This window comes from Rhodnius prolixus, unplaced genomic scaffold (assembly GCF_049639745.1).
Source record: "Rhodnius prolixus isolate KJV_2025 unplaced genomic scaffold, Rpr scaffold_9, whole genome shotgun sequence".
Taxonomy (NCBI): Eukaryota; Metazoa; Arthropoda; class Insecta; order Hemiptera; family Reduviidae; genus Rhodnius; species Rhodnius prolixus.
In genome coordinates, this window is record NW_027411604.1 from 2,889,143 (window position 1) to 2,912,385 (window position 23,243).

The window sequence follows — 23,243 nt, forward strand, 5'->3', positions numbered from 1 at the left end:
ACACACACCTGTAATTATCCATAGTTGATTTAAGCAGTTGTCCGTGTACTTGGTGATATGCTGCTTTGGAGGCGGCGGCGGTGGCTCGACCAATTGGAAGAGTAGTCCTCCGGCACCAAGATATCCAATCACAACAACCACCACCCATAGTCTCTCCAGCATCTCCACTACACTGCTGCTACGGCAGTTTTCTTTGTCGCGTTATACGGTACATCTGGAGGATGTCCACAACAGCTTAATCTGTTCTGCGCAGAAATTAGTAAAAATAAATAAATTATTATTTATTTGAAAACCAATGAGAATTAATGGATTTTTTTTGGAAATAACATATGGGACTTACTCTCGAGTTAATTGATTGTAGAATAATCTCATTTTTTGCTAATAAGGTTTAAAAAGTGTATTATGAGATGCAAATATATAGTTTAATACTGTGTACCAAACTGATTGATTGATTGACCTCTGACAATGGAGGAAAGACCGAAACAGGTTAGGTAATTACCAATTCGCGCTACGATAAAGTCAACGATATACAAACTGTCAGTTTCCGGGTTGTCTCTAAATATTAAGTTTGAGCTACCGCATTTTTCTTTTTATTTTGAGCTAGCGTTCACACACACGGACCATTTCCTGTAAAAACCACTTTGTTGTACTCAACGGGAACCTCAAAATGGGTTATATTTCCGGTAAAACTTAATATCGAAAATTTGTTACGTACAGGAACAGGAAGTGAACGAAAACAAACCTTGTTTTTTTTCTAAAATCATCAACAGTAGAAAAACAATTAAAAATTGGAGAAAAAAACAGCACTCAAAGAAAAGCTTCTATCTCTGTACTTGCTGGGAAAACTTTGTGGGGAGGCAGGGAGAAACATTTCCGGAATTCTAATCGAGAGTGAAAAATAACAGACACAAAAAGAAAAATGCGATCTATCTACTCTTAAGAACTATTTTTTTGTTCTATTGCTGTACCATCACAGACTTAACTGGTATGTCCGTTCTAGTTACCTGCAAACCTGTACTCTGAATTCCCAGTCAGTGGCTATTAACCACTAAGGCTGCTATATATAGCCTAAAGTGGCTTAAATTGAAAAACTTTCTCTAGTATTATACAACAGCAAAATGGTAATGAAAGGGTGCTGGGAAAAAGTGCGATCATCGATTTAATTACTCTACATTCAATTGGTACTTATCGATTTGTGTAAATAAAAAAAAAAGGATAAATAGGAAATTATTAAGAAAAGTTGGAAAAATTATCGCGATTGAGAAAAATAACTCTTACATTCTATTTTTATAAATAAATAAAACAAAATTTTAAGCTAGGTTATAAAGGGTTACCACTGCGGTGATTGCGAAATGAGTTAGTTACAACTTTTAACACAAACAATGTGCTTTAGTAATAACCTGGTTGAGATAAAACCCTGGAACTTTTAGTTCACGATGTTTAGTTAGGATTTGGAGGCCCAATTTCGGGATATTTTCAAGTTCCTTTGGGTATCACAGCCTAACAACAGAAACAACATTTCCACACATTGACACCCGACAACATTCACACAATCGACTAGGAGCCTGTGTTGATATAAGTAATTGCTGGGTTTTAGCGTAAACATATCAGATACCCAACAGTTCATTATTAAGTAATTACTCAGCCACACTCACACTTGCTTAATGTTGATTTTCAGACAGCGACAATCTATCTAACAATCACTGAGATTTAAGGAAGCCATAAATCTTTTAACTGTCAGGCCTTCAGCACTAAAGCCACTCCTAATATTCATTTTAGAGGAGGTCTCACTTTTGCGGGGCTAACCCCTCTCCTAAAGCGTGTAATAATGTCAAAACAAAATAAGATTTTTCTACATTAAATTTCGAATCAAATGACACTTCATTCATGAAAATCAATTGACGCGTTTAGACGCTACGTTGTGTACCATAAAAGAGCAAGAAGAATTGAGCGGTTAAATGCTAGACCTGCAAAGCTAAGATGCATTGCGGTACTAGGCTACATTCCCCGGTCTATACCTTTAATAGTTAATATGAGAAATTTATGGTTAAGTATGTTTGCTAGTCGCCACAATAGCCGAGAGGTTAGTGGCTAGACCCGCAAAGCTAAGATGTATTGCGGTACTAGGCTATATTCCCCGGTCTGCACCTTTAATGGTTAATTGAGAAATTTATAGTAATGTATGTTTGCTAGTCGCCACGGTAGCCGAGCAGTTAGAGGCTAGACCCGCAAAGCTAAGATGTATTGCGGTACTAGGCTACATTCCCCGGTCTATACCTTTAATGGTTAATATGAGAAATTTATGGTTAAGTATGTTTGCTAGTCGCCACAATAGCCGAGAGGTTAGTGGCTAGACCCGCAAAGCTAAGATGTATTGCGGTACTAGGCTATATTCCCCGGTCTATACCTTTAATGGTTAATATGAGAAATTTGCAGTAAAGTATGTTGGCTAGTCGCCACGGTAGTCGAGCAGTTAGAGGCTAGACCCGCAAAGCTAAGATGTATTGCGGTACTAGGCTACATTCTCCGGTCTATACCTTTAATGGTTAATATGAGAAATTTATGGTTAAGTATGTTTGCTAGTCGCTACAATAGCCGAGAGGTTAGTGGCTAGACCCGCAAAGCTAAGATGTATTGCGGTACTAGGCTATATTCCCCGGTCTATACCTTTAATGGTTAATATGAGAAATTTGCAGTAAAGTATGTTTGCTAGTCGCCACGGTAGTCGAGCAGTTAGAGGCTAGACCCGCAAAGCTAAGATGTCTTGCGGTACTAGGCTATATTCCCCGGTCTATACCTTTAATGGTTAATATGAGAAATTTGCAGTAAAGTATGTTTGCTAGTCGCCTCCGTCCACGACACATAATTTGGTATTTGGATGTAAAGCCCACCTGAAAAATTAGGCATTACTTTTTACTTCTTTTTTAATTAGATAAAGTCACATCAGTGTCCACCCAATTTTTTTTGTTTCTTTTTTTGTTTAATACATAATTTATTCATATTCTTTATAATAAATATTTACAGTTGGCAACAATCCAACAGGTTACATAATTAGTTGTTGTGATTGTAAAAGATGAGGTTGAAGTGGTATTTGTGTTTTAGGTAAAGTTTTGGCAAAGTTGTTTGTTCTAACTTTAAAAGAAAACAAAGTGAAAAGAGGACACCCTAAAGATATAAATTTTACAACAAAATAGACTGGGAAAGTTTTGTAGATTGCCATTGTTTTGATTACATTTAGGTTAGGTTAGGTTAGGTTAGGTTAGGTTAGCAACACTTTTATTATCTCTTGTTGTGTTTAAAAAAAAAAAAAAACTAAATAACACTTTCATTATTTTGTAGTTTGAAGATTTTAATTCTTGTTTTCTTTTAATAACTCTTGTTTTAGACCATATTTTTAAATTATTTCTTGATGTATTAAATAACTTCAATTATGGGACTTAAAGTCCTTAAATCTACTTAAGTTTCGACTAGATAGTGTTCGTTAATGGGCCTTTGGCTTATTAGGTCATCTCTGTACGAAGGATTATCACACCACATCTATTTTCCACAGTTTTGGGAATTCATGTTTGTATTTTGAGAAGATTACTTTCAGGAATCGTTGATCGGAAGTTGTGGTTGGATAGGCTAAGCTGTTACCCCTTTAGATGAATCGCTAGATTTATTTACATTGTGCTGTCATTAGGTGGCTCCATGTCTAGATTTGGATTGTTGTTGCTTTTGGATGGCTCTGTTTCTCTTTTATAAAAGATTTGAATGATACATCGTCTGGACCAAGAATAAGCCTCAAAAGGCTTGAAAGTCCACCTGCGGATTCTGTGTAAAGGCATAGAGGTAACTCCTATAAATCTTAACATATGACGGCGATGTAGTCACATTTAGGAAGAGCTTTAGTAAAACCTGGATACTAACCAGGGCTTTAGAGGATACAATATCCTCCCTATAACCTCTCCCTGAATTTCTTACGCTTTTCAGGCTTCAAAGGAGTGCTGTTGTACGACTGAACAGTCCTTATAATTTAGTTGTCTACATTATTCTTTTCACCAGACAATAGGATATCTAAGACTGAGAAATTACATTATTTCTCGCCTAATACACTTAGTACAGAAGTTATAATCTCAATCTATTATAACTTTACTATCAAACTAACTTAAGGAATATGAAAAAGAAATGAACTATTTCTTTAACTTAGTTTATCATATTCAAACAAACTTCGTCAGATCAGAAAACTTAGTTTGCAGACAGATAGGTAAGGAAAGTTTATTTCTTTTGTTAGTCCAAACATTATAATGGTAGGAAAATTGATTTTTCCTTCTTTGTTTTCATTTTTCACAAGATGGTCGTAGTTTTACTATCTGTAGTACCTAAATAGTGACTGTTTTTTGTTACATAAATCAGAAAAAAAAGGTCGCCCCCTCCCGTATAAATTACAACACCAACTTTACCATTCTAAAATATTACACATGCACTAAGCGTACAAAACCCTTAAATAATTACTAGGTTTCATTATTTTTGATTACATTATTTTTACAAAAATGCTTTACGATTCATTAAACACTTTGAATAAACCGTCATAAACATCATGTAACCTTCCTCACTCAGTCAGCAAGTGTTGTGCGAGACGGTAATATGAGTGAAGTCGAAATCTTTACACCAAAACTGTTTAATCTACCTCTGATAGTGGATAAAGATCCGGAACCAATCAAGGATACAATTCAACAAAGTTAATATCCAACATTGCGGACCTTACCACTTTTTAGGTTATAATTATTAATAAACAACCTAATAATAAAAGAAGGTAAAATAACCTAGCTTTGAAAAGAAAGATAAAATCAAGACGGAACAAAACAAAAAGGTGGATTGAGTTGAGGGAAGAAGAAATACGACACTCTGTGAACGGTCTCTGTGTTGGAGTTGGCAATTTCAGGTCGGCAAGGAATGGCAGGCAGTAATCCTGAGGAACAGGAGATTGATTGATGGATATTCCTGGATTCAGTGAACTCTATATTGTAGGCTTGTACTATTTCCCGTCCTTCCCTGTGGAATTTAAGACAAAACAAAACCCCAGCTTCAACTAGTATCTGTTCACTTTCAACTAAGTTAGGTTAGTAGATTGATGTTTTATAATTAAACTAGGTAACTAAATAGTTACAATAGTTAGAGATGGATTCTGTAAATTAATTTGTAACCAGGAAACCGCATTATATCGATTATCACTGTGGTTGTGATTATTATACTCTCCTAATTGTTAATATTGGAATTATGTTAGTGGAATCAGAGATCCGATAAAATGCATTGATTCTCTACATCGGCCTTGTATTTATTCAAATAGAAGCATTTCTCTCTGCATTTTGTATTCTTGTGGGTGCATACCTTTATATATTATCCATACTGAATTAATTTTGGGTGAGACAAAATCAGTATGTATTCAACTGCACCACTAAAACAATTATAATATCCACAATGTCCTGTGTCGATTAGAAACTATAGTTTAACCTGAAGTTCATACAAAACGCCATCGTTAAGCGCCTAGTGTCAACACTAAAACTGTTGTCACGACAACAGTCAGGCTACATCCAGTAAAATCCAGGGAAATCGTCTAAAATATGCACGCGATTTCAGAAATCGCATGTACCACAATAAACTCTCTAAGTACCCTATCACTTGCACTAATTGCCCAATACTGCACTAGGTATCCTAATGAGATAGCTTCGAGCTATCATTCCTTTTTCTTGATACCAGTCTCAAGGTTCTAACCCATGACGTTTATTTAGTCTTCGAATTTAGCAATAATACATCAGTTTCGTTAAAATCTTAACATGGTCAACAATCAAAAAAAGTGCAAGGCAGTGGTACTTTAACTGAGAAGTTTCTTGTTTAAACTCGGAATTCAAGAAACACATTTAACCCTTTCTTAAACTGTACTCAAAATAAATATGACGGTTTTTATTAGACCTATTTATTAGAGTTGATCGTCAAACACTGCATGTAATGGCGCAGTTTTGAAAAACACCAAACTTTGACCATTTTTATGCAACTTTAAACGAGAAATTTCCATGTTAAAGCAATTAAGGGCTGAAGTTAGTGGTTAGACTTACCTCTAAAGTTTCATTTCAGGGTAATTTATGGGATCACCAATTAAATATTATTAATAATTAAATATAGTTTTTAAAAAAGTAAAGTAAAGGCTATTTTTACAGGCGTACTTTACGTCCAACTACCAAATTAGGTGTTGTGTCCCGGAATACCTTTAAAGGTATAGAACGGTGAATATAGCCTAGTACCGCAATACATCTTAGCTTTGCGGGTCTAGTCTCTAACCGCTCAGCTACCGTGGGGACTAGAAAACATACTTTACTGCAAATTTCTCATATTAACCATTAAAGGTATAGACCAGGGAATATAGCCTAGTACCGCAATACATCTTAGCTTTAATAAGACCACCGACCGTGGCGCCTTAATAAGAATTAAAATGACGTTTCACTGAACAAATATTTTGAAATGTTTAGCATTTAGTTTTTTCTCGAAAATAGGGCCTTTAAAGTAAGCATGTGTTAGGTATTTTATTACCTAAACTGCGGTAAGAAATAGTTCGTACGTGTTAACATCAATTTTTTTCTTTTTTTACCTTCATTTTATTATTTTTGAAAGTGCAAGGGGAGAGATTAAATAAACTTAGCTCTGAAATAGTAACTAGTATTTCCTTGCTGGTAGATTGATGTGGTTGAGCTGCAGAAAAAAAGGAAAAGCATAAATGTTAGCGGAAAAGTTTGCATTAAAAGCAAAATTGTCTCATCAGTAGGGAACGGATTCGTATGTATTTACATATTTTTTTCTAGGCAATTTACAGACGTTTTTGAACTAGAAGTATTCATACTGACACTCTTTAAGCCGTTTGAGCCTACTTTTATTTCACATATTTCCACATATTTGGATGTTATCGCATATTTATACATATTTGATTAAAATAAATAAATATTTCTACATATTTAATCAAAATATGTACATATTTTTCATTTTGGGCATATTTTCATAATTGGGAGGTGGTTGACAGGAACTGTGAACCACAGACTGTGAATCACAGACTGTGAATCACAGTGGTTAAAAAAGTGTTTTTAAAAGCACCAAGTCGCATTAAAATGCTAAAAGATCTCTATCCAGACTTGTGCCTTCCACCAGAACCAATATTGACAAGATGGGGTACTTGGCTGGAAGCAGCTCAGTATTACTATGAAAGCTACAATAAAATCAAGAATGTCCTTTCACATCTCGAAGACGAAGCAGTAGCGATAAATACAGCCAAGTCTTTATTCGAGAAACCTAATTTAAGGAACGAACCTTGCATTCATTTCTGACAATTGCGTATTTCTTGCACAAGCCATTACCCAACTTGAGTCCCAAAATGTTCGACTGACAGAAAACGTGTCCAACATTAAAAAAAGTCATCAAAAAGGTGGAAGGAATACCTGGGAGTAAGGGAGATCTGATCAGATCAAAACTGGTAGAAGTACTGAGCAAGAACAAAGGGTGGGAGACCATCTGTCAGATTTCTGATATTATCAGTGGAACAGAAGTCACCTCAGAACATCGTGTACCCTTTACAACCAACGAGATAACTTCTTTCAGCAAGGCACCTATAACATCTGTAGATGTTGAACGATCTTTTAGTCGTTACAAGTCCATCTTACGCCCAGATCGTCGTCACTTTACGTTCCAACATTTGAAATTTCATGTGGTTGCAAACAATTTCGAAGAGTGAAGTTTTCAAAATTGAAAATTTAACACATCTTTTTATAAATAGTAAAAATGTTCTTTGTTGTATAAATCATTATAACTTGTAAAAACAAATTATTTTGTTCCTAATAAATTATTATAAATTGTAAAAATATTCTTTTCTTGTATAAATAATTATAACTTGCCCCCCCCCCCCAAAAAAATCCATTTTCATAAAAAAAAAGTCCATTTTACTTAAATATTCCAGAAAATATTTTAAGAAAATCACATATTTTCCACATAATTGACGAAAATAAATGCATATTTTAGTTAAATATTTGGCATTTTTAAATACATAAAAATCCGTTCCTTACTCATCAGTCTTTTTACACCAGATTTTTTGCTATTTCACCCTCCACACTAAACACGATCCGGTATGCAAAGTGTGAAAAACGGAGGAGTTAATAATCTACATTTTTTCCATTCCACACTCTGCTAACTTTTTATTGGCCATCACTTTTTACTACTATAAAAAAAAAGATAAAATATTGTCGACCAAAACGTGACTAAGCAATTTGATTAGAATATTTCTCAACAGATAGCATGGCATATTCAATAGCGCGCATTTTCTATTCAGTTCATCTAGTTCCCGCGCGAATTACTGCGCCAAATAAATTTACTGGTGTCCCAGAATAATATGTATGTATAAATTTTTAACTTTTATAAAACTTATTGGGCAATTTTTAGTATTTTTAAAAAATATTTTAGGAAGTTATTGTTATTTTTCAATAGATATCACATAAATAGGTGGTAGGGGATTCTAATTAGAAAGTTTAGGTCTTTTTTTTGGCTTGCAACAGGTACATCTCCTCAAGATAATCATACAAGGGCTGCAAGACATTCCTCTCAACCAGTTAAGCGTGGAATTTAATTTTTAAAAAACCCCCCCACAGCGTGCGGAATTAAAATCACGACAATGACGTGTATACACGTGTCGAACGCAAAGGCAAAACAACCAAAAGTTTACAATAGTCGTAATAGTCACTGCAAGCGACTTTTTCTGCAATCTCTGGGGGGGTCTTGAGATTACCAGAGCATTCTGTGCTCTTTCAAAAATCTTGCACCGTTTCAAAGGAAGAAAAGAGCTTTGAATTCTGTGCTCAAAATAAAATCATGCTCGTGCTGGAGGTCTGAATCTCTATCTAAGAGGTAAAAACGGGCATTGCTCAAGCTTCTATTTGTGTGAGGTAATTCCCCAATCTCTAATGCGGAGACCAAACATGTACCAACCACTTATCATTTGGCAGACTCCCACCACCTCCCTCAGTATAAAATACTTGGTAGTTCTATTGGTAAGATAAAGGAAACATCCCACTAAATAATATTCTTATTGCATTTTATTAAAATTTCGAGTTTTTTTGTAGTTAATGGCAATTTTATATTTTTCACAACGAGTATACAGGTCGAACGCACTGGTTAAGTACCATTTCATACCAATTGCAAAACCCTACCACATAATATATGTATGAATACGAATTTAAATATTTAAAGGAAATCCCTAAATTTGAAGACTATCAGCTGATAGGACGTTCCACTTTAGAGAATAAATTTACAATTTTTAGCGAATATTTGGTACCAACCACTTACTTTAAACTTTGTATTAATCGACGGAAATAGTGCAGGAAAAAAGCGTAACTTTGAAAAACACCCAAATTTGACTATTTTTTTTTTTCTTTTGTTAACAACGTAGCGTTTAAATGCGGAAACTGAGTTTCTTGAACGCGTATACACAAACACTTAAATACATGTAGAACTATTTACACTAATTTGGATTATTTAATCCAAACAAACTTTATTTGCACGCGTTTTCCAGGAAGGGTTTGTTGTTGGCTCGCCTCTAACATGTCATTTCAGATATTGTACAATTCTAATACCTGTACATGATTACGTATATTACGAAAATTCTGCATAGGAAAGTGCGCCGGAAGTGCAACTTTACGAATAAAAGACTTTCTTCCGTTTCCTCTAATTTTCTTGGCCGTTTCTAAGGTGTAGACAAACATAAATGTTTAGGTCTGTCTTATCAGTTTGGTTCGAAGCTTCTTCTATTTTGTTTGGAGATGGTTCTAGGGGGAGCTGCGACGTCTTCTTTCCTTACGAAGCATATCTTATAATATTAAAGACAATCATCTTTTTAGAACAAATTTTAAATTTCAAAATAAAATTATTTCACCCAAATTGTGGTGGGAGATAGACAGAGAGGGTTCGATGTTCACTCTCTTTTATGAGGGGAAGAAATTGTATTTTTTGGGCGGAACTATAAGTTTTAATGTCTTCTGAGTTCGAAAAAGCGATCTGTTTCGTTATCTTTAACGGCATCGCTTTCTTATATTGAGCACATTTTTGTTTTCTTATAAAAAGAGTACATTTTTAAAGAAAATCCAATTCTATAAACTGTGAACTCATTATTCTTATTTAGTTCTGAAACGTTATGTCCTTATTTCATTTCAAAAAAACTCCCTTCAAAAGTTATACGTATTTTGTATTTTTCCCTAAGTACGAGTACATAATCTGGACCCATGATTTTTTACTTAATTTTCTCAATGATTTCCTAAAAAAATTTGTAACACAATCTAGCCCTACTTAATATGCCTTATTAATATGGAAAATATTTTTTAAGGATGAAATTCACTTTGAGTGGGGGGGCCCTAAAGAAATGGCCGTATAAGGTTACATCTAAAGTGCTGTTTGAGTACAATGTACTCTCTTCTTCTAAGTATATAATGTTAAGGGTTTGTTAAAAGCATTTTCTAGAATTTCAAGTTAGCCTTACATTTTTAGGGCAAGTAAAGTTTTTTTAGTGCCCTTTATACCTTCGGAAGATGGAGATTACCAAAGCACTATCACATTTTTTGCAAGTTTGTAAATTTTATTCTAATCACAACTCGAAAATCGGAAACGTTTTGACTGTTCCAATTTGGATACTTGTAGAAAAACGAACCAATCTACACCTGTTTTCATCACTTTTTGATGAACAAACAATTTTGACGGAAAATACGTAACTTTTTCAAACGTAATTTAATAATTGTAAAAACCCTTTTACACGTTAAACTTTTTTCACAGTGTTCAATGTTCAATTCCCTAAAAAATCCCTATTAATCCCCCCCATACTTGATTGATTGAGCTTACAAATCATTGATAGCTAAAACATCCAGGAATTTCTAAATCCATGGATGTAAACGTGGATCTGTAATTTGTTTGTTTAACACTTTAGATTATAGGCTATTTTATGGTGATTGATTATTTTCTCTTCCGGCTAATGGAAGGAAGTATTGCAATCGTGCTATTTGTAGATTTCTCAAATTTTCACCGTAAGTAACCATTTTGAAGGTTATTTAAGGTTTCTTTTTACTTTTACTTCAGTAACATTTCATTCTTGACTTCAGCCTGCGTAGCTCGAAGATTTTATTGTATCCCTGGACCGGTTTCGAACTTTACTGCATCATCAGAGGTAGTTTAAATCAATTTTTGATTGCAAGAAATTTCATCATTTATGTTTCCATCTTGTTTTTTCTCCCGGAGTTTTCGAAACAAGTGTGTTAAACAACTGCTTAAAGAAATATAGGGAAAAAGATATGTTTTTCGTGAAAATAGTAAAAGCAAAAATCAATTCAATAAATTGACCACTTCCGGTAGAGGTTTATGCATTATTGGGTTCGCTTTTTTTTTCACACTTTTTACGAAACATCAAATTTGAACCGTCAGTTGGACAGACGCACGCATTCAGCTGTTCTAAATCTCTCCTCTATTACAATTCTTCCTTAACTTGCGGCTAGCCAGAGTGAAAACAATTGAACACCGTTTTCTGTTCAGTTAGTCCAATAGGATATTATCAATTACTGCAGCGACAATAGAGATAGAGATGAGGAACATGATCAGACTGCTTGAACAGAAACCTAACTGGACTCTAATACAGATCAGATTGGAAAGGAACTCGTACCACTTCCGCTTCTCAGAGTACCAAACAATTGAAAATATTATCGCGGAATACATAGAAATAATGTGTAACCTCAACCAAGCGGAAGTAATTCTATCAGGAGAAGTAGGTGTTCAATATTTTTTTAACCCCCCAAACTTACGGGTAAAAGAAGCATTATTATTAGTTTTAATGATTTAAAGGCGCGTCAAAAATCTAATGTTATTGGTGCCCGGAGATTTTTCCAGTGCACTGCCGGGCCTACGGACAGTGTTCTCTCGTTACAGACAACATTGTCCATCTCCGGAGACAGTGAGCTGTAAGAAGCTCCTAGGAAGAGAAAAATCTAAGGGTCCAGCAGCTGGATCCAGAACCCGCGATCTCCGCGTAGGAAATCCAATACGCTAACCGCAACAGCTAACATAATACCTTCCCTAAGAAGCATTAATACTACTACGAACCAAATCCAACAAACGTTGTTCACGCTCGAAGCACTTCGAAACAAATGGTCGCCTGTTTTTTTTCGGAAAAACTGGTCATGTGGCAACAGTTCCTTTAGAGGAACGTAGAACGGTCAATTATGAATGGTACACAACCATTTGTTTGCCGGAAGTCTTTGATGAAATAAGGAAAACAAACAAGCGCCTTTGGATCATTCTTCATCAAGACAATGCCAGCTGTCACACATCTTGTCTAACAACCGACTATTTGTGCACTCAAAAAATCGAATTACTGGGTACAGTCCTGGATTTGGCACCAAATGACTTCTTTTTGTTTTACGAACGTCAAGAATAAATTACGTGGACAGAATCACCGGAGACAGTGAGCTGTAAGAAGCTCCTAGGAGGAGAAAATCTATGGGTCAGCAACTGGGGATTCGAACCCGGGACCTCTTTTTCGTCGGCAGAAGAAGCCGTTGATGCATTCAAAAACCATGTTTTGGAGGTGTCTCAAGCGGAATGGAAAAAAAATGCTTTGACAAGTGGTTCGAACGCTTGCAGAAGTGTATAGATCATAAAGGAGAATATTTTGAAAAACAATAAAGTCATTTTCAATGACTAATTACTGTTTTTTTTTATTATTAGGCTCAAAATATAAATAGGGCCCCTCGTATTCTACTCAAAAGTTTCCTGTCTCAAAACTCCTAACATTTGAGTTAGATTTAATTCTTATCACTTACCTAAATTCCTCTACTAAATCATATTTCCGGGAAAAACGTTTAAAGTAAAAGTTATGTTTGTAATCACTATACAATTTTTTTTTTTTTTTTTTAAATCGTAGTATTCGTTTGCGAGAAAAATCACACAAAATAGGGAAAAAATCTATTTGTTAAAGTGGTTTTTCCGCTCAGAAACCACTGAGCTACACAATGCAATCTCCTCCCACCTGATAAAGAAAGGGTAGTAGAGTGTTTCTCAGGTCTTTTGTACTGAATTTCCAATTAATTTAATTAAAAGAGAGTAAATGAGCAACAGCAAACAGTCTCCCACTTTTAAAAAAGAACATTTAACAAGTTCCAAGTACTTAAATTCAATAAAGCATATCAATTTTTATGAAAACTTATTGCCAATAAAAAGAAACTCAACTTCACTTTATAAGTTCAATTCCACAGAAAGTTTGTGCACTTAAGAAAATAAAAAATAAAAATACCTGTAGGTCCAGCTTTACAGATGGAAAAGAAAAATCATCAAAATGGAAAAGAAAGAAAAATGAAGAATTTTTTCTTGACTAAAGTTTTCTTAACAAGTAATCTTTTAAGACAATTCAGTAAAAATATTGTAGCTCATGAATAAATATCGCGTAACTGGGAAAATATTTCAAAGTGTGATAATTTTAAGGTTTTTTTTTTGAGCACAAATAGGTTTACCTTATTTAAGGACAATGGTAAGTTCAGGACGTTAAAATAATAATAAAAATTGGAGGGATGGGATTAGCTATGCGGTTAGCGTATTGGATTTCCCACGCGGAGATCGCGGGTTCTGGATCCAGCTGCTGGACCCTTAGATTTTTCTCTTCCTAGGAGCTTCTTACAGCTCACTGTCTCCGGTGATGATGGACAGTGTTGTCTGTAACGAGAGAACACTGTCCGGAGGCCGGCAGTACGCTGGAAAAAGCTCCGAGCGCCAATAACCTTAGATGTTGACGCGCCTTTAAAAAAAAATAATAAATACAGTCGACTCTCGATAATTCTTATTTTTCGATAATTTAAACTCTACAGCTGTTAACTTCGGTAAATCGAAAAAATGCAGTGTATTTAGATACGCTCGATAATTCGAAATCCTTTTCTTAACAACAGGGGGAGAGAAGGCTCTATAATTCGAACGAGGCCACCTTCCCCTCTTTATAATTCGAATTTTCCCTAGTAATGTTTACTTCTCATTTTCCGCTTATTGTCCATTTCCTGCGTAATGTTTCCCTCCTTTCCTGTCCAGTTTAACTTTCCAATTCTCTTTCTTAGTTTGTCACGATGAGTGCAAAGGGGAAGTACGTCTCCCTTACTGTGTCCGACAAAGAAAAATGATCGCGGCCGTGGAAAGTGGTTCGAAAAAAAGAAGATATCGCCAAAACTTTCAATATTCCACCATCAACGCTTTCTACAATTCTAAGTCACTTGACTAAGTCAAGCCACATTGTAACAAAAAACTGTTCTTCATTTTTTTAATTAGGTACATATGTACATTATTATTTACTGAAATGTTAATACATATGTAATTTTTTTGTTCTTTTTTGTCTTCATTATTTTTACTTTTTTACTTGAGGCTATATATGTCTAAAACTTAGGTAAGCTCATACGTATTTTCAATATACATATATACATAATAAAAACTCTTAATAATTAGATTTTTTTCCCCCTTCTTGATAATTCGAAGTCTCCGATAATTCGAATTTTTCTTGTAGTCCCTTGGATTTCGATTTATCGAGAGTCGACTGTAAATAAAAAATAATACAAATTATTTATCGACAAATTTCCATGTACAGCTTGTAAGAGCTCCAGATTATTTAATCTGCACCCTTCCAGGTTCCCCTTAATTAAATTTGTCTGGAGGTTCTGATTTGCTGCTGTGACAAAAAAAAAAATGGACAAAAACTCTGTGCTCTAATTGGACCCAATTATGTTGGGAGACAAATTAAATGTTTAATTAGTTTATGTTTTTAGAGCTCATTAACATCATAATTAGCTTCAATACTTATCAGCACATTTACGCTAACTGTGGCATTTTGAAAGAAATTTCGAAGACAAACGTTTCCCCTCAATAAGTCTCCCCCCACTTAATATTGTACGCCTGTTAATTTCTAGCAAATTATCAATGGAAAATCTTTCAAGAACTTGTTAGGTCATTAATATAAGGGTTATTTCCGTCACAACAAAAAAAAAGGTGATTTCCCCCACCCTTTATCCTCTAGACATGGCGACTGTGGTTTGAATGGCCTAGTAAATGTGCAAAAGACGATTTATGTTTGTCCAAAAAGTCATTAAAATTAATCCAGCTGATGAAATTACACCCGTTATCTCTGGCAACAATGCTAAGGCTAGCTTTCTTAACTTTTATAGTTATTTGTTCCGTTATTTTCTTTCTAAATAACCGTTATTGTTATAAGTTTAATTAAACAAATTAATCACATATTTTTATTAGTATAAATTATTCAAGAAACTTTGACTATCAGCTGTTAATAATAAACCTCTAATTCATTTTATTAAAAATAAAGTATGCTTCCATTTCATAATAATAGGAATTCATTATTTCTAGAGAATAAATAATTAAATAAATAATTATAATACCTCTTTCTCTTCCAGCGATAATAATTCAAAAAAAGTATTTGTTTAAATGGAGAAAAAAAATAAATAAGTAAAAACCAAAATAAAACAAAAATAATTTAGATACACTAAACAAAATAAAACAATAACAAAAAAAAAAAACAATCACCAGCTGTTAAAACAAAATCATTAAGAACACGTCGACAACACGAGGCATGTCTCTGAACATCGAGTTCAAGTTTAGGAATATGCTCTCTAACAACTCGGGATGTGCTCTAAGAGAAGTCGCGTTCAACACTGAACGTTTTTACCACCCCCCGAGGGCGGCTATCATGTATTCTACCGCCTTCCTCATTTTCATTTCAACACGCTTTGAAAATTTGTTTTTTCTTCAGCTGTCTTAAGAGAGAGAGGACGTAAAATTTATTTTTTACTTTAGAAATGTATGGGATAAAATTATAGCTTAAGAAATTGTTCATTAATTTAAAAAAATTCTTGTTACAGTTCGTTACATTCGTTAAAATGTAAAGGAATTTTTAGAATTAATTATTTTTTATCCTACTTTTTAATTAATATTTTTTTCTTTAACATTATCTTCTTTAAAATTTTATTTATATTAATGAAGCAAATAGTTTTATTTTATTTTATTTATTCATTCATTTTGCTACCAAGCGTTAGCTTAAGTTTTAATTACAATCACACTGTATAGCCCTCTGTTCATCCACTTATCTTTTACTTTGTTCTTTATTATTATTGTATTTTTACTGCTTATTTCTTTAATTAAGGCGCTTCAACATCTGAAATTATTGGCGCCCATACCTTTTTCCAATTCACTGCTGGCTTCCGACAACACTGTCCAACACCGGGCACAGTGTTCGAATCTGCGTTGGAATCCAGTGTAAGCTAGCTACTGAACCACTGAAGCTACTGAAAGAGATTTCTCTTCATTATTTTTATTTTTTTATCTAAGATAAAAAAAGACTATTGCCAATTTCAGTGATAATTTATTTTTTTTTTTATTGGTATTAATGCCAAGTTTTCGACCTAGAAACTAAGTCATCTTCAAGGCTGTAGAACATATGTTTTATAGCAACAGATTACAGTGTACATTGTTTGGTGATATTAAAAAATAGTTCACAACAATTATGACTGCTTCTTATTTGTAAGAATAAGATACAATTTTTAGTGTAAGGTTTTTAATTGTTGTGAACTATTTATATAACACCAATCAATATTGTAATTGTAATCTATTTCTGTAAATAAGTTCCACAGCCCTGAAGGTGGCTTAGTTTCTAGGTCGAAAACTTGGCATTAATACTAGTAAAACAATTATTACTGAAGTTGGCCAGTAAGTTTCTTCCCTTTGTTTATAAAGTTATTTACTTTAAACATTAGCACTCTCCCTACTGCCCACGATCGTTGCCCAGACGTTTGTCAATATCAAAAAAACGCCAAGTATATTTTGCTTAAATTCACGAGAGCCACACTTGAACTGTTTAGATTGAAGTGAATTTTGGTTTTTAGCCCTTGCCGTACAAATTTAGTCTTAGCACTGCTACTTAAACTTCTAATAATTGGGTTTCTAATTTGAGCCCCTGCTGAAACTTCATTTTCATTCTCGTCACATCTATTTTGGAGGGCCTCTCAAAAAAGTATGGGAAAAATATAAGTGTAAAATCGCTCCACTATAATTAAATATTTCATTTATTATTATTTTTTTCAATTAATAGATACATATTTCAATTGTGTGAACAATTTTACAATCTCTTCCCCAATATGTTTGGTTTAATATTCAAAAATTGAGCCAAAATGGGATCCTTGAGAACTCCAGCTGACATAGTTTAAAGGACTGTTATCTAATTTCTAACCTGGCTGAGTTTGTAGTCCGATGTTGCATCCTTATTGTGTAAATCGTGGTTTAAAATGTTGAAGTTAAGTGATAATAATAGATTACATCTTAGTTTTTTAGCGAAACAAAATGAAAATGGTAATCTTTTTTTGGTTGAAAATTATTTTAAAAAAATGTATTACTGTTCTGATGGATACTACTTATATTTCTTAATATTTAGTTGTACAAGATTTCTGTAGGCTAGCATGGGATTACATTGCCAAAGGAGTTAATGCCAAATTGTATACTACAACAGCTCGTAAGTGTTTTTGAAGTTTTGTTGCATTACGTGATAACAACAGATTTTACTCATCTGTGTTCAATTTTTAAAAAAAGGTTTGTTTTTTTTATAGAGAAATTGGATATATCACCTCAAGATTTACAACATGTAGTCGAAGCACTTGTTAACCTATTATTAGAAGCTTGTAAACATAAAGTAAGTTCTACATTTTCTTCAGAGAATCTGAACAAACTTTTATTTGTATATCTCTACATAAATAAGGCATTAATTATTTTGTTGTCTTCTTGAAGATATCATTGCCTAAACTGAAAAATAGTCTTGCAGTATTGGATTTCAATCAAAAACAAGCAGAAACTATTTGTTCATTCTATACAGCCAAACAGGCTGACATAAATAATGTACTATTGGCAGCTTCCGTACATTTGCCAATGTTTAAGGATTTAGAATGGAGGACCCAAGCACAGGTTTGTCTTGAATCCTAGCACATTCTCATGGTTAGTCCACACATGTGTACAATCTTCGCATACAAGAATGTTGAAAGAGTATCTGGCCACTTTGAAAAGCAACTACATTTGCTCGTAAGAATGATAAACCTGTGTACGATGTAAGTTTCTTATTTGTGCCCTAACATATTGGTTTCGAACTAGAGAAATGTTTACGTACGTTATTATTAAGCATTTAATACCAATAGTTTCTAAATCATAATTAGTGGTATTTATGGTTATTAGTGGCTTTGAATTTTTGTACATCGTACTATTGATTATTCTTTTGCATTTGAATACATTGAATTTTCATCAAAATTGATAAGTGTAATGTCATTTTTCATTTTGGCTAACGTACTGCTATATTCGGGTCTTAAATAATTCGATCAATTTGTTGCTTCCCACAAACATTTTTTGCTGTGTTCATACTTCCAGAGGAATTATTTATATCTGCTGCATTGTTATATTCTAAAAACAGGTTAAATTTAATTTCAGATTGAGTGATAGCTAATTTTTCTTAAATGATTTTAAGTTTACTTTCTATTCTTGAGTTGGGCTATTAGAATCTACTTTGATTAACTCTAGCTTTCGTTATTAGGTTGATAAGTTGTGTTCAACACATGTTGCTCATTTGTAAGTCCACTTTTTACTTCGTTCCTGTACTAATTTCCCTTGATTGTAGAAATATGAAGTTCTGTAATCCCAGGTATCGTATCAAGCTGTAAAATAATTAGGTTTACGTTGAAGGAAAAACCCGGTTCATTTTTTTTAGGAAAAGTACATCACTTTACATAAGTAGCCAATTCGTTTTAATCTCTTGAAAAACTATCTTTAAACAAGTGGTTTTTCTGCAATAATTAACTTGTGCACTGCTAGCTAGCAAGTAAGTGAATGTAGAAATTTCATTTTGAACTTACTTCGAAAGAGAACATTGCCACAAAAACTGACTGATAGCGAAGAGCAACCAAATGTTTGTATGTTGTAATAGACTTCGGTGATTGAAATGCAATATTTTTTAAGATAAACTGTAATATTCTATATATCTACTGGAAGATTTGGAATTTTAATATGAAAGATCAGTTCAGAAGTGTCCATTAAATGAAGATTTTCTTTTTATATTTCTACTAAAGTAAATTATAATTTTGTCCAATGTTTCAAGTGCTCCAATTTTTGTTTTATCCATGTATGTATTGTTCTTATAATTGAAATAGTGAGCTGGGCAAAACTTCAGTTTAAAGGAAGTATAGTTTTCGAAGATTATGGTTCGCAAAGATTTGATTTTTTTGTTAAAGATGTGCGTATTCCTTCCTTCATACATAATAACGAACTTCTGAAATTGTTTTATACATCTTCATTAGTTTCAAAGATGAGATTAAGTATGTAGATGTGGACTAGCTTTGAAGTAGCTTTTGCTTTTTACAAACTTTTAAGTTCATTTATAGTTTCTTTTTTCTTTTTTTTTTTTTACAGTTGGGTTCAAGAGCACTTCCTGTACAGATGACACCTAAAATATTGTTGAATCTTAAATTAGATAATAATACTCCAGATAATATACTTTTACAAACAGATCCAGCAAATCTTGTACATATTACACAAGTCCTTGAAACTGCTTTGAGTAACGCCACAAATAATCATTCTACTAGAATTTATAGAAGATTTAAAACTAGTTAATGGAATTTTAAAAAATAATAAATTTATACAGAGAATGTGGAATTGGAAAGAAAAAGATTATTGCAATTCTGTTTTGTGTAATGATATTTATTTGATGTTATTTTACAAGAATGTTATACAAGTTTAAACAAAAATTATGAGCCATAGTATGATTATATAACTGACTATAGTTTAGCCGGTGATTGTCTTAATATTGGAGTGAAATTTATACGAAGGTACAAATCTTTTTTTTTTTTGTCTTTTTATAAACTATTTTGTATAAAATTAGTAAATAATGCACATAATACTATGTAAATAAAGTATTTTCACAAATTTTTTTTTAACTCGTTGCGCTTAAGGAAGGGGATGGCCCATCACTTCCAGGCGACGATTTAGTTGAGGCAACTAAAGCAGTGCAACATAAGCGATGCTGTGATGAAAAGGAAACTTTTTCCTTTAGCATGTTTCGACAATGACTGCACTCACTGTTGATTATTTCGATCTTGCGACTCCTTTTTCCTGGTTTATATTTCCCGTGGTCCTATTGTTATCTAGTTCTGTACAGGAATGAAGAAGTTAAGAAAGCCTATCTATGAAGTTCTAGAAGATTAGAAAGAACAACAATCTTAAGTTATAACGTGTAGCCTGTGCAGCTAATAAGGATCTAAACTCTTACAAAGGCGGATGGATGATCAGATCTATTTCACATTCCATACTTCAGACTGTGCAAAAGACAAACGTTTAACCATCACCAAGGAACTTATAATGTGACGAGCTTCAATCCAATACTGGTGTATAAGTCTACCCTTTTGCCTGTAGAGGTTTTTTGAGTTAGGCGAAGAATTTGGTAATGGGAGAGTAACTGTTCAATGAGGAAATGAAGATATTGTTACATCAATGAAATTGGGATACGGAGCGAGTATTACCCATCTCGAATTCGGTGTTAGTTTTGAGGATGCTTCTTTTTGGAACTTATTTTGGAATTTCGGATCTTACTTAAGATACACAGAATAATTATTCACAAATAGTTTTTATTCATTAGATGGGGCATTTGTAAATAGAAGGATCAGCAGTTGATAGATAAACAAAGTAATAATAAGCGGATAACACTATAAATCAAAAATTATCAATGATCGGTCTCTTAGATGTTAAAAAGTATCTACAATATTTTGAGTCGTACTTAATTATCTTTGAATCTTTGATAACTATATTACAATCTTCTTAAAAAAAAAAAAAATGAACTAAAAAATGGCTATCTTACAGTCAATTTAAATTGGGACAAAATGATGGGCAACATCCTTCCGACGATAAGAGGTCGTATACGCCCCGGAAAAGAGTCAGATATTTTTGAATTCACTTCGACTGACATTTATTACTGTCTTAGAGTCGCAAGTTTCTATCTTTAGTTATTTACATGTATTCAATATAAATAATGTTCTATAAAATATTTTTAGGTATTTCTTTAATAGGTCATAGTTTATGTTATAAATATGAGGCTGAGGAACTTAAGCCATGTCCAAATTTACATCCTAACGCCAGTATTGGTATTGAAGAGGTAATTTTATTTTTATATGCATATTTTCTAAACTATACGTTTTTTTGTGCAAAATTTAGCGTTTTGTGGGGGGGCAGATTATAAACATTATTTTGACTTTTGTTTTGCGTAAATTTGTTTTTTTCTTTTTTAAAAAAAAGATCTGATTCGTTCTCAAAAGATGACGTTCATTATCGTGTTTCCTTTACGTACTAAACAAAATATGTGAAATTAGAGTTTGGTCACTTAATGATTTTTTATTTGGAAAAGCCGGGGTTTTCTGTCCAAGTATTTAAAATTAATGTTTTAGTTAAAAGCATTAGCTCCATCTATAAAATTTTTGCCAAGTTTAAATCGCTTATTTCTTACCTTATTTACTCCACTAACTTAGGAACAACAAATAAGATCGGTTTTTTCTTCAAAAAAAATAAAACAAAGAAAACCAAAACGCGCATAAGTTTTTCTTTGGTTAAAATAAAAATTTCATTTACATTCAGAAATCTCGTACAAAGTTTTTGAAATCTATAATTTAAACTAAAAAGATAGACTCAATTTATCTTGTTCACTTGTTGGAAGTGTACATGAAATTCACTCACTGACCTCAGAATTCAAAAAAAAAAACTTTAGACCTTTGTTTCGAAACATTGTGATAAGTTCAACATACCTTATGTCCCAAGCTCTAATAAAACCTTTTTTTTTAATTACTTTAGACAATGCTGAAATATTAATAGTATTAGTAGTAGCAGCAACTAATCCGAGTTTTAAATTTGAACTTTTAACTATTTTTCTCCTTTGACTTAAGCTAACAGACTCAAGAGAAATCTGTTTGTATGTAGCCCAATTTTTAAAAGCACTTTTTCGGATTCAAGGGACTTTAAGACGAATAATTACTCTGAAAAATCAAAGTCAAAAGGTCTGTACTGATGCAATACTTCCATTCAACAAAAATAGTGATTATACTTTTTGTCCAATTAATATAATCTAACTATACATATTCTAGGAAGGACACAATCTAAATGTCTAAACTTTAGGCTTTAATTCGTCATTGATTTTCTTAAGAGTGACATCATTATAGTTTTATTTGAATCAGCTTTCAGGTCGCTGGCATTTAAGTGTACTAGTTCTAGACGCAGCTACTGAAGATCTAGAAGAAAGTGAGGTTTGCGTAACCGGTGAAGTAGCACTTATAAATGCTACACACATGAAACAAGTCTGGGATATGTACACGCCGAATAAAGCTAACGAGCCAATTGGCACACTAGAATTGTCAGTGACTGTACTAGATTTTGGTCGTTGGGCTGTACGAACACCACTGGGAGGTATATTTTGTGATAAGAAATGTATTTAGTAAAGATTGTTGGAAAATTGTGGGCATTTTCTTCTTTGTACAGCTGAACTTATGGCCACTGTGTTTGGTTATGAAATGGGATGTCTGATGGTTGCCCACTGTGGCTGGCATCGTGGTAATTTGGTACATCTTTGGACGGCCGGTGTTACAAGAGAAACCTCGCTTACTCCAGCCTTACGAGTGCGTCTATCATCAATACTCTTAGAGAATGGTTATGAACCATCAACTACAAAGATAATCACTTGGAGTAAATGTTAGGTAAAGAAGAAAACTGTTTCCATTTGTATTTTTGTGACAAATATTATTTTTGTACTTGATTTGTTTTTGTAAGAGAAATGTTTTTTCAATAATACTGACAAAATTATAATATTTTTTTTAAATAACACTGAAAGTTGATTTTCTCTAAGTTTAGCTACCTTTGCTTAGACTTACTTCGCTTTTGATAAGTTAGTTACTACAATTAATTGTAGGATAAGTTTAGGATAGAATAAGTGACGGGAGGAGACAGATGCGTTTAGTGTGGACCCGAACGGATCTATTGACTATCTCCTGGGTCAAGAATGCTTACAAGCAAGCACAGACCACTCATGGCATTGTAAACGATATAGCGAACCAATACTGAGACAGTAAAATCTCAATTAAAGAGTCAATTAGAGT

At 33.3% G+C, this 23,243-nt stretch overlaps 3 protein-coding genes across 4 annotated transcripts in view; 2 read left to right on the forward strand and 1 right to left on the reverse strand.

The window, feature by feature from the left end:
- Window positions 1-15,726, reverse strand: part of LOC141454074 (uncharacterized) — a 387,314-nt gene extending 371,588 nt beyond the window's left edge. The window contains exons 1-2 of one of the 2 annotated variants that reach the window (XM_074127878.1): window positions 15,468-15,726; window positions 9-240 (exon numbers count right to left, since the gene is read on the reverse strand). In XM_074127878.1, coding sequence (XP_073983979.1) covers window positions 9-162 — 154 coding nt within the window. In that variant the 5' untranslated portion in view covers window positions 163-240; window positions 15,468-15,726. Of the gene's footprint in view, window positions 1-8; window positions 246-15,467 lie in introns of both variants that reach the window. The other variant, XM_074127877.1, reaches the window with a different exon arrangement.
- A 1,544-nt stretch (window positions 15,727-17,270) lies between these two features.
- Window positions 17,271-20,038, forward strand: LOC141454081 (COMM domain-containing protein 2). The gene is made up of 5 exons (XM_074127892.1): window positions 17,271-17,430; window positions 17,513-17,590; window positions 17,685-17,767; window positions 17,863-18,036; window positions 19,525-20,038. Exons 1-5 carry the CDS (start codon window positions 17,367-17,369, stop codon window positions 19,723-19,725), a joined length of 600 nt encoding a protein of 199 aa, XP_073983993.1. The 5' UTR covers window positions 17,271-17,366; the 3' UTR covers window positions 19,726-20,038.
- Window positions 20,000-23,160, forward strand: LOC141454433 (uncharacterized). The gene is made up of 4 exons (XM_074128657.1): window positions 20,000-20,015; window positions 21,159-21,259; window positions 22,329-22,557; window positions 22,630-23,160. Exons 1-4 carry the CDS (start codon window positions 20,000-20,002, stop codon window positions 22,842-22,844), a joined length of 561 nt encoding a protein of 186 aa, XP_073984758.1. The 3' UTR covers window positions 22,845-23,160.
- The last annotated feature ends 83 nt before the right edge of the window (window positions 23,161-23,243 follow it).